This window comes from Cherax quadricarinatus, chromosome 19 (assembly GCF_038502225.1).
Source record: "Cherax quadricarinatus isolate ZL_2023a chromosome 19, ASM3850222v1, whole genome shotgun sequence".
Lineage (NCBI taxonomy): Eukaryota > Metazoa > Arthropoda > Malacostraca > Decapoda > Parastacidae > Cherax > Cherax quadricarinatus.
This window is the reverse complement of record NC_091310.1, coordinates 30,814,028-30,826,527: the sequence shown is the minus strand read 5'-3', so window position 1 is coordinate 30,826,527 and position 12,500 is coordinate 30,814,028. Positions and strand designations below refer to the sequence as shown.

The 12,500-nt window shown below is 38.0% G+C and overlaps 1 protein-coding gene across 1 annotated transcript in view; it reads right to left on the bottom strand.

Moving 5' to 3' along the window:
• LOC138852951 (protein Skeletor, isoforms B/C-like) overlaps nucleotides 1–12,500 on the bottom strand; it is a 399,531-nt gene that overhangs the window by 19,356 nt on the left and 367,675 nt on the right. The window contains exon 8 of the mRNA XM_070086828.1: nucleotides 7,954–8,178. Within this exon, the coding sequence (XP_069942929.1) occupies nucleotides 7,954–8,178 (225 nt within the window). The remainder of the gene's footprint in view (nucleotides 1–7,953; nucleotides 8,179–12,500) is intronic.

Sequence of the window (12,500 nt, the reverse complement as noted above, 5' to 3'; positions counted from 1 at the left end):
TCACTATCTAAAATACGTCTCACTATCTATAATACGTCTAAATATCTAGAATACGTCTTACTATCTAGAATACGTCTTACTATCTATAATACGTCTTACTATCTATAATACGTCTTACTATCTATAATACGTCTTACTATCTAGAATACATCTTACTATCTAGAATACATCTTACTATCTAGAATACGTCTTACTATCTATAATACGTCTAAATATCTAGAATACGTCTTACTATCTAGAATACGTCTTGTCTATGACACATCTAAATATCTAGAATGCGTCTTACTATCTATAATACGTCTTACTATCTATAATACGTCTTACTATCTAGAATACTTCTCACTATCTAAAATACGTCTCACTATCTAAAATACGTCTCACTATCTAGAATACGTCTTACTATCTATAATACGTCTCACCATCAAGAATACGTCTTACTATCTATTATACATCTCACTATCTAGAATGCGTCTCACTATCTAGAATACGTTTTACTATTTAGAATACGTCTTACTATTTGGAATACATCTTACTATCTAGAATATGTCTTACTATCTAGAATACGTCTAAATATCTAGAATACGTCTAAATATCTAGAATACGTCTTACTATCTATAATACGTCTTACTATTTGGAATACATCTTACTATCTAGAATACGTCTTACTATCTATAATACGTCTAAATATCTAGAATACGTCTTACTATCTAGAATACGTCTTGTCTATGACACGTCTAAATATCTAGAATACGTCTTACTATCTATAATACGTCTTACTATCTATAATACGTCTTACTATCTATAATACCTCTTACTATCTAGAATACGTCTTACTATCTAGAATACTTCTCACTATCTAAAATACGTCTCACTATCTAGAATACGTCTTACTATCTATAATACGTCTCACCATCAAGAATACGTCTTACTATCTATTATACATCTCACTATCTAGAATGCGTCTCACTATCTAGAATACGTTTTACTATTTAGAATACGTCTTACTATTTGGAATACATCTTACTATCTAGAATACGTCTTACTATCTAGAATACGTCTAAATATCTAGAATACGTCTAAATATCTAGAATACGTCTTACTATCTATAATACGTCTTACTATCTATAATACGTCTTACTATCTATAATACGTCTCACTATCTAGAATGCGTCTCACTATCTCCTGAAGGCCGATATTGAGACGTATCTCTCCTCCCATCTCATCTTCACCCTCAACAATCTTCATCATAATTTTGGCTGCGCCTTCAAATCTCCTTCTTTTGAATAAAAAAAATTACATTATTAAACCTGAAGAGATCGTTTTCACTCATAAATTAAAAAAAAAGAAAATCTTTCAATACATCAAAAGGAGCCAAAACTTGGGCCAATTTACATGGAATAATACGGGCAGTTTTGACAAACAAGGCGGAATATATTACTCTCTTTAGCTATAACTCTCTTAAAAAAAATGCTGAATAATACGAAAATAAGTGTGAAATGAAGTATAATAAGCAGACCTTGGGCAGCTTAGATAAATTAAACTTTACAGCAGCTTCATCATGCTCGAGTTAAGCTGATTCTTTAGTTTCAGAAAACAATTAAAATTTTGTAGGCTGTTTAAATCCCACGTTAATATTTCAGTCGGTGGGTATATAACATACTGTGATTTTTAAATAAATTCTGCTTGTTTGACTGAGTTTGTATGTGTATATATATATATATATATATATATATATATATATATATATATATATATATATATATATATATATATATATATGTGTATATATATATATATATATATATATATATATATATATATATATATATATATATATATATATACATATATATATATATATATATATATATATATATATATATATTTCATATATATATATATATATATATATATATATATGTATATATGTATATATATATGTATATGTATATATCTGTATATGTATATATATGTGTATATATATATATGTATATATATATATCTGTGTGTGTGTGTATATATATATATATATATATATATATATATATATATATATATATATATATATATAAAATATATATGTATATAGTATATATGTGTGTATATATATATATATATATATATATATATAAATATATATATATATATATATATATATATATATATGTCGTGCCGAATATGTAAAACTGGTCAATTAGCAAGAACTCATTTAAAATTAAGTCCTTTCTGAAATTTTCTCTTATACGTTTAAAGATATATTTTTTTCATTAATGTTGATGTAAAAATTTATAATTTTGCACCAAAAGAATCTTAGAAAACTTACCTAACCTTATTACAACAAGAACAATTTATTTTAGTCTAACCCAACTAAATATATTTTAGATTTGTTTACAATAATTTAATACTAAACAAACACAGTGAAATATGTTTTTTTTCGTTAGGTTCAGAATGATTTTGGCGAAATTATTGCATACACAAATTTTCACTTGTCCTATATGGCAAGATGAGCGTTGCTATTTAAGCCAAGATCGCAAGTTCTGCCTATTCGGCACGACATATATATATATATATATTACATATATACATATAATATATATTTATATATATATATATATATATATATATATATATATATATATATATATATATATACGTGGAATAAAATCGCAGACAGGCGATCTTATTTATTCAAGACAAGCCACGGGGGGAGGGGAGATAAAAAAATCTTGGGCTCAAGATGTTTCACACGTTAGGAGCTATGTTTCACACGTTAGGAGCTATGTTTCACACGTTAGGAGCTATGTTTCACACGTCAGGAGCTATGTTTCACACGTTAGGAGCTATGTTTCACACGTTAGGAGCTATGTTTCACACGTCAGGAGCTATGTGATGTTTCAAGAGTAGCAACAGGTGAACTGAGAGAAAGTTTTCTCAGAGGAAAAGTAGCGCGTCGATGCTGTCCTGTTCCTCGTTAGATATTTCTCTGAGGAGGAACAGGACAGCGTCAACGAGTTACATTTCCTCTGAAAAAACTTTCCCTTAATCTACCCGTTGCTGCTCTTGCAACATTGCATAGCTCCTGATGATGCACATCACTGACGTGTGAAAGATCTTGAGTTGAAGGTTCCCATCCTACCGTGGCTTGTCCTGCATATATATACGTATATGTATATATATATATATATGTGTATATATATATATATATATATATATATATATATATATATATATATATATATATATATATATATATTTATATATATTAGGAAGTTAAAGCTATATATGTTAGTGACCTAAGTTGCCTAGGAGAGAAAAAGCTACCCAGCCAGTCACTTACCAGATGTTGTGTCTGCTTGAGGAAGATGTGATGTCCGCTTCTGACCGAGTACTGGGTCTCTCTGACCGGTGGGGTAAGGGACGGAAATCGGCCTTTGACCAAGGACCGGGTCAATGACTAGGGGTAAAGTGTTTGGGGGGCGGCGGGGGGGGAGGGTTAAAAGTGGTCTCTGACCAAGGACTGGGTCGCATTTAGATTGCTGAGTTAGTTTACATTAGAATTAGCTGAAGGCAGACCAGGGTGCGTGATTCAGCGTAAGTCAAGCAACAAGCAGAGAGACAGACAGAGAGTAAATATAGAAGACGAAGAAATGCAAGAGTGAGATCTGGTAGTAAAGAAGGAAGAAATTTAGACCGTTTGAAAAATAAAGCATTGGCATGAGAGAATGAGAAAATTGGCCAGTTAATGAAAGGTGGGAAAAAACGGAGCAGCGAAAGTATGAATCAGAGACGGTGAGGTGTTGGACAGGGAGGGAGGGAGGGAGGGAGGGAAAGAAAGAACGGGAGGAGGGAAGGGAAGGAGGAAGCACACAGATCAAAGGCAGGAGGGAATCGGGATTCAGGAGACTGGGAATCCCGTCAGTAAACAACAGCTGGTAACTTCTAGGTCGAAAAATTAAATCTCCAATTTCTAACTTTTAACCCAAAAAAAAGCAAAATTCACTACAGAAAGAAGCATTAAGACATCAAAAAAAGAATAATATTAGTAACACGAAGCAAACAACAGATAAGTGGCGTTAAGATATTTATTTAAAAAAATAAATAAAAAAAAGCCATGCGCAGTATAGGTCGGGAAAAAAACGGAAACTGAACGTGAAATAAGTTAAAAAAAAAGGGAAGCCAAATTAAACATGCTGAAGATAGGGCAGGTTATACTAGCAGGATATAATAATTAACTTAGACATGAGGGAAGCATAATCATGTTTGGGCTGGAGAAAGTCACCTCTGGGTTGGGACCAGTCTGTATAATCAATTCTGAGCACATTGATTAAAATTGGTAATCAAATAGAATTGGGGATGCGGCAAGGTGCGTGGATAATTGAAGGACTAAGGGCTAATGGGGGAGGGAAGGGGGAGGGGATATGGATAGATAAGGGTTAATTCTGGGAAGAAGAAATGTAAGAATGGAGTAGATAACAAACGTAAGAAAGGAAGAACTAAGGACATTGAAGAAGAAACAGATGATTCTTAGCGCAGTCTCATGACAGTCCAGAGTGACAGATGACGGTCTAAAGTGACAGATGACAGTATGAAGTGACAGATGACAGTCGAGTGAATGATGACTGTCCCGGGGGCGTCATGCTGCAAGCAATCTTCACAATATTTTAAGAACAACAGTGACGCGAAAAGTGGAAAACAGTAAGCCAGTAAGGCTACAGTGTTGCCAGTGAGCCTACAGTGCTGTCAGCAAGTCTGCAATGTTGTCAGCAAGCTTACAATGTTGCCAGTAAGCCTACAGTGCCGTTAATAGGCCTACAGTGTTGCCAAGCTGCACGTAGGTACAGTGCAGTGTTAATTCAATATGAACGTCGCTCTGTCCTTATCCTGCGGTGGGTTGTCCAATATTCTTTTTGTAATACGACTGAATGACCACGTGTGTGTGTGCGCTGTCACTAGACAACATCCTCTCTGTTTAGGCTTTACGTCTTTTGATAACTTATTACTTTTTATTATAGTCACGAGGAAGCGCTAAATCAGTAGGGGGAGGGGGTCAAAACAATGCATGTCTTTCCGGTTAGGTGAGGTTTTAATTGGGTCCGTTATGACTAATATGTCTAACTTTGCTTTTAAATAAGTTAATTTAGGTAGAGATTCACATAAGTACAATTATCATTCACAGTTTAATATATGTGTAAATTACCGCCAGGATAACTCTCCCCCCCCCTCCCTCCCAAGCAAAGCCAGCCAAAGTGATTTATTTCTAGGAGAGATATCTTACAACATCGGTCGAGTCAGCAGTGGCTTTAACCCTTGTAAAATGAACGATCCAACAACTTGCCGTGGGCTAGCTTTAGTACCGGGTAAGTGCTAAGACTTGCCGTGGGCTAGCTTCAGTACGAGGTATGTGCTAAGACTTGCCTTGGGCTAGCTTTTGTACCGGGTAAGTGCTAAGAGGCTATACCGGTCAGAGTCAGCAGAAACAAGAACTCTTTTTCGGAAAACTTACTTTAAAAAGAGGGCGAGGTTACGTTAAGGTGCACTGGAGTGTTCTCTCAGCACACTCACCTAGGTGCAAGTTGTAGTCTGTTATAAACCATATATATTGTTTCATCTACAGCATCATAACACACAAGAGGAAATGAAAACCAAAGTTGAGGTGACCATCAAACAGTCTAAGCTACTCGTAATTAAATACCACAACAATGAAGATTTCTCTTAGATGACACAAGTGTATAAATGCCTAAGTTAGGACTTGAATTATTTGTGCACTGAAGGTGAGGAGCCTCATCAATACAAGGAACTGCAGTATCGATAATTATGATACATGTGCAGCAGTGAGGTATCGTTATTCCGAAACGTTTGGCCTACATAGTAGGCTTCTTCAGTCGAATAAAGAGGAGGCAGCAGAAGCATTAGAGATATAAAGACGATGTAATCAGTCTATCACCCTCGAAGGCATAGTTTTGAAGTGGTCTGTCCCTCAGACGAGGGACTGACCAACTCAGAACTATATCTTCGAGGGTGATGGACTGATTACATGGTCTTTATATCTCTACTGCTTCTGCTGCCTCCTCTTTATTCGACTGAAGAAGCCTACTATGTAGGCCAAACGTTTCAAAGTTACGCAACTGTTGCACATGTGTCTTACTTATCAACTTGTCGGTATTGTATACCATTATCATATTCACAACTGCAGTGTCCTCCACGGTATCACTGTCTGCAGCAATATTTTACTGAGTAGCCTTCACGACACGGACCATCTGAGAGATCACAGTGTTTTTTGTAGCACCAAGCCTGACACCGTCAGCCAGTGATGGCTAAGGAGTACGGAGTTTTAACCCTGGCATTGTCATTGGCAGTTTTATTCAGCTGACTGAGTGCCTTAATAAAGATAGCTTGATCTGTGACGTAGTAACTGACCCACATATCTGAGGGAACGGAACTTTAATCAAGTATAAATTTCATTTTCCTTTCAAGTTTTTATTCATGGCAATGTTTTTAGTCAGTTTTCTTTAAATAATTTAGAAAAATTAGTGGCTCATCGCTAGAAGATTTGTTAACTTCGAGTTAAAACGAGTTTTCAACAATGTGAAGCTCGTTCTCCAAGGGTGACTTTACCAATGTTAATGTTTTATGATACGAAATCGTAGTAACATGATTGCAAACAAACCAGGGTACGGGTGGGGTTAGAACCCATGGCGAGTGAGTCGTAAAATTCCAGGCCAGTGCGTAAGCAACTGGGCCAGCTGACTACAATATAGTTCATCCATCTATGATGTATAAATATACCTAGATGGATGAATGTTATTGTAGCCAGCTGGCCCAGTGGTTTACGCACTGGCCTGGAGTATGTCGACTCACTTGCCATGGGTTCTAACCCCACCCGTACCTTGGTTTGTTTTTTTAAACTTTTAATTTCAAACCAATGGGAGTTTAAATCTGTGGCATCGAGTTGAGAGAGAGAGCCGTCCTGTAACCACCAGCGCTGCTCACTGTGACAAGAGTGTGTCGGGTCTAGCGAGGAGATAAACCCAAGTGGGACTCCCAGCACAAAGAGTGGTGAAGGCTCGATCCTTCGTCCCTTATCAGGGCCCTTTCTCTGACCAATCAGGTTGTTACTGGTCACTGCCAAAGTAGTGTGAAATGGTCAGATCTGTTTATCTTACTCTTAAGTGTATATTAATGGTGAAAGTCCCACTGCAAAGAGCTTGGGTTTGGTTTCGAAAGTTTCTTGCTGTGGGATCCAAACCTAATACTTTACCAAAACTGGTGGTGTAAGATGCATATTAAAGGCACAAAACTTATGAATAATCGCGATATTCTGAGTGATCTTAGTAACATCTACGCTGATTACTTTCCAGTCCGTAACACATCACCTCTTACGAAATCCAGAGCATCGTTTCAGTCATCAGTTAACGCTCGATACATCTACTTAGATTACGTCTTATGTAAAACCCACGTTTAGTGAACATTATATACACAAAGAAAGAGCAAAAAAAAAAAAATCTTAAAAAAAGCCACATATATATTAGCTTAATTTTTTTTAATCTTTAAAATTACTTTGGCTCTTAGCCTGGAATATGTTGAAGTCTTTTCTTGTAAATAATCATAAAAGTAAGAAATGAGGAAAAAATAGTCAAGGGGCGTGAAAAGTAAAGGACTTTTAGTGAAGTGTTGAAGGAGAAATGTAGATAGGAGGAGTAACAGGAGAGATATTTTTTGTAGGATTCTCCCCTGGAACCATGAAGAGGGACAGGAGGAGGGTGAGTAATAGGAAGGGAAGGAGTGTTACAGGCGGTATCCTGCAGAAGGATTGGCCCCGGGGGCCGGGGAGACTAGGAGCAACAGAAGCAGGAGGGGTGGGAGGATGAGGACCAGCTGAGTACAAGGTTTGAGGAAGGATGCACCACCACCCATGTTGTTAGTGACGTGAGCAGTGCCGGTGTTTGTGCCTGCCTGTGGATCAGAACCAGAGGGAGTGTCAGTTTGGGAACCGGCAGGTTGGTGGCGGGTTTCATGGTCATATAACTCATCCTCGCTGTGCCTGTGAGGTGGCTGCTGGCGGTCGGTGTTGGAGGAAGTGGTGGGGATGGAGGTGGTGGTGATGGTGGTGGTAGTGGCCTCTACGGTCAGGTACACGTCCTTGTTATCCTCGGCATACTTCTCGCCCAGATCCTCAGGCTGGTTGTTGGCAACCAAGGAAGTGAGCAACCAGCGCACACACACAAAAATAGGGACAAACTTAAGCCTACACAAATGCCGTAACTGAATTTTTTTTTGTGTGTAATTCACCAAAGAATCTGGTTGGCAGATCAGTCCTGCAAACATGCGTCATGCACACACAGACAAACACAATATTAGCAACAGACTTTCTCCAACTCCAACAAACAAAACATTTGAGCAAAAACATATACCAAATAAAATGATGTATAATAATAAATAATAATAGTAATAATAGTAATAATAAAAATTATAATAATGATAATAGTAATAATTATAATAGTAATAATAATAATGGTAATAATAATAATAATAATGGTAATAACAATAAAATAATAATAAGGTAAATAAAGAAGGTGTAGAGGGGTGGCATGCGCAGTGGAGAGTGTGTGGGGTGTGGACTTACTTGTCCGGGCTCGCTCAAGTACCACCAGTGAGGCTGCGGACAAAGAAGCTGGTTGAGACGGTGTTTGGAGCCTTCGCCTCGCTGCCAGGGACTTATGATGATGATGGTGCTGTTGCTGCTGCTGCTGCTGCTGCCACTTCTACACCCATCACACATGCACAGCCTCATATGCACGAATTTGTCCCCTTGAAACATTTACTTTCCCACAAATATACCTCGTCCCTCTCTCGTTGTTGGAGTTTGTCCCCAGATTCATTTACCGTTAAATTTCCCTCATGAGAAATCGTATGTCTGCATATATTGCAGTCTAGATGAAGCAGCCATAATGCCACAATGAGAAATAAGGTATATAATGATACCTTGTGTATGATGTGGGCCATGTTGACATTTTGCAATGGGTTTAGCAATGGCTGCAGCAAAGCACCTTCCTTACCAGTCTACTATAAAATTGACCTACAACCTATTTATTATAATTACAGAGCCACTAAAACATATCAAAACAAGATATGAAGAATTATATAATAACTTAGTACAAAAAAATCAATAGGCCTAGCCTCTCTACACTCTAGTATCAAACATAACAAACTGGACAGGCCTACAGGACCTGTCCGCAGGAACTTGCTGGCTGTCTTGTGTGAATGTCTTGCTTTGTAGGCAGAGGTTGGTGTTTTAACTTTATATGGTGAGGATTGTTTCGTCAGGCAATCAGAGTGTATATTCAGTTTTGCAATAACTCTGAGATAATTTAGATATCTCCTTAATCATTAATCATGCTACGTTAAATTAGGCTGTCCTAACATGTTAATTTTTAAGAGGGTTAGGCAAAGTCGCTAAGTTAAATTTTATTGCAAAAACAGTTTGTATACCATGTTAATTCGTGAAAAAATATCAATCACTCTTCCTAGAAAGCCCGACATGGACATGTGGAATGACAAGACTCATGCACGTCAATATATAATCAAGTAAGAAGCACGGTTTAATATACGCAAGACCGAAAATACGATCCTGCAAAACTGCAAGGGGCATTAATGAGACACTCCAGGAGGCGGAGAATAGAGAAGTATCAACTCCTCCATAGCCTGACTGATGAGTGCACCAGTGAAAAACTACCATGGCTGAAATTGTCTTGTAATGGCAGATGGTATGGGAATACAGACAAGTTGTAGGTGACACAAATGCACAAGTAGTGATTGAGAACTCTGTTGAAGACAAAATTGTTGAAGATAATTTTTTTTACTGCCTGTGTCTGTTTATCAATTAAACTTGTGTTCTAGCAACTGGAAACAAAACAAAATGTTACACTTTGAATAATACAAGATCTAGATTTATACAGAAATGAGGCTTTATTTTTAATAATTTTTTATGAGGAATTACCAGGAGTTCATGAGTCTCCAAAATTTCCTGCAGTGGAAGTATAATCATATATCAAATTATCAAGTATTATTGCAAATAATGATCCGACCATGACGCGAGCACTTTCTCACGTTATTGTCATAATCACTGACCAGTGTTTGTGGATATTCACATTTAATGTCTCCCGTGGAATATGATCTACGTGGACGTCACTAAAATATAGTCACAATTTACACAATTAAGGAAAAACAAGCGAGTTAAAGAAGGCAGTGATGGAAGAACTCATGAGAGAATAGTGTGCCTGGATCAATTGCAAATAACAGACACTTTGCACAGGAAACAATAGATGACGTTTCGATCCGCCAATTAACCTGTCACAAGTGAGAGATAAACCGTGACTTGATAACCGGGGGCTCCGATACGACACATCGTCTGGAGTTTCATTTATCTTGGAGCAATAGTCGGGTCGATATTATCTGTTTTCTTGTCCGAGTTCGTAGGTTTGAACCATAGTACAGCTTTTCACAAATATCCTGGAAGGTGGATGTTTCTGTCATCTCAGTAATGCCTTTAACACCGGACAGATGCTGATGGTCATCGGTTATCTTCAACACAAATGTTTTCAAGTTCTCCACTTGGATCGACGTCGTGGACAACCCAAAGACAACTGACAACGCCACATAGCAGTCAACTGAACAACACTGCCTTAGTGAATAATAATTTCTCTCACGACGCGTGTTTGGAATACATTCTCACACAATATATGTACATTTAAAACACAAAAGTCTAACAGAGCAAATGGCTCTCAGTTGGCTCCAACTTCATCCTGAAGTTGAATGCCTCGCCATAAGCAGGCGGGACACACCAGTGGAAGGCCGTGCCCAAAAGTTGGGTTTGAGATTAGCAACAGAGTTGCAGAAGATTTGCTGTGTCGGACCAAGTAACGGTATACAATATAGACAAGTTTACGGGTAAGACACACGTGTAACACTAGGAATTTGTGTTAACGTTAGGTTACGCCTACGCAGTAAAGTTTTTACTTGCAAATGCATAGGCATTTTAGTTACTGGAGACAGAGGGAGAGATGGAGAGGTAATTTTGAGCCATTCAATCCCTCAGCCTTGTCTGGTGTTTACTTTTTATCTCTGATCAATCTGAAGCAGAGACAAGAGAAGGAATACTTATATCGTGGAGCCAGCAGAGATGTGCAGCAGTTGAAGGTATCGTCACAGGTGGGCGCGACCCCACTAATGGAAATACATTTTGCTTAAACGTTGAGACACAAATTAGCATTAGAATTGTAGAAGCAATCCTCTGTGCTAAGATTTACCACTCGATTGCTAAATTCTGGCCCAAGGTTTGTAAATGACCAATTTCCAGTTCTGGGGCCTGTCCACCTGTGGCGATGCCTTTCAACTGCTACACTTCTTGTCTAGCTCCAGTACATTAGTGTTCTTCCTGTTCCCCCTGCTTCAGAGTGACCCCCATACGGGGGGGGGGATACCGCGCATGGGGAATGGTAGGTAAGCAGATACGATCCAAGGGAGAGGAAAGGAGGTTCAGTTCCTTGTAAATAAAGTTGGATGTCTAAGGAATCGAAGCTTCCTCCTTCCATGAAGAACAAGTCTTGAAAGATGACACGAGAAGCGTCCTCAGCACTGTATGTGCTCCTTGTGTGGAGGACAGACTTGTGGAATTATGTTTGTTGATTTGTACCACGCGGACAAATACACGCGACTCTCTGTATTTACTCCAGAAATATAAATGTAAACGAAAAGCTGCCACGTGCTTTTGTGTCACTAAATGTATGAAGTAGTGGAGGTTCGATCCTTCGTTTGATAATCATACGCAAGAGAGAGAGAGAGAGAGAGAGAGAGAGAGAGAGAGAGAGAGAGAGAGAGAGAGAGAGAGAGAGAGAGAGAGAGAGAGAGAGAGAGAGAGAGAGAGAGAGAGAGAGAGGGAGAGAGAGAGAGCCGCGATATCTAACCGTAATTACCTTAATGGGTTCGCCGTTTTGGTTCATGGCATCGATTGCGATAAATTTCCTGGAGAGAAGAAAACATAAACAATCTAAGAATGATCTGAACGGCGTACTGAAGACAATATTATGGGGCTCGTCGTGAGTTTCTGTCTACTAATAACATGATAATTTTTCCCTTATAATCTACCATGTCCATAATTACTATCGCATTTGCTTTGTCTGCTTTCGTAAGGTAAAATCTAGGATCTTTTCTTAATTCATGGAATGACTTAACAGATCTTTGAGGACAGTTGTATACCACAGGTCTGAAACAGCGAAACTTTACCCCAGCAAATAGTTATTATAAAAAAAAGTGTTTCGTTCACTGTTGTTGAAAGAACGACATTTCGATGCAGACGAGAATGGGGGTGAATCTACTCCTGAGGCGACAGAGTAGAATCTACTCCTGAGGCGACAGAGTAGAATCTACTCCTGAGGCGACAGAGTAGAATCTACTCCTGAGGCGACAGAGTAGAATCTACTCCTGAGGCGACAGAGTAGAAT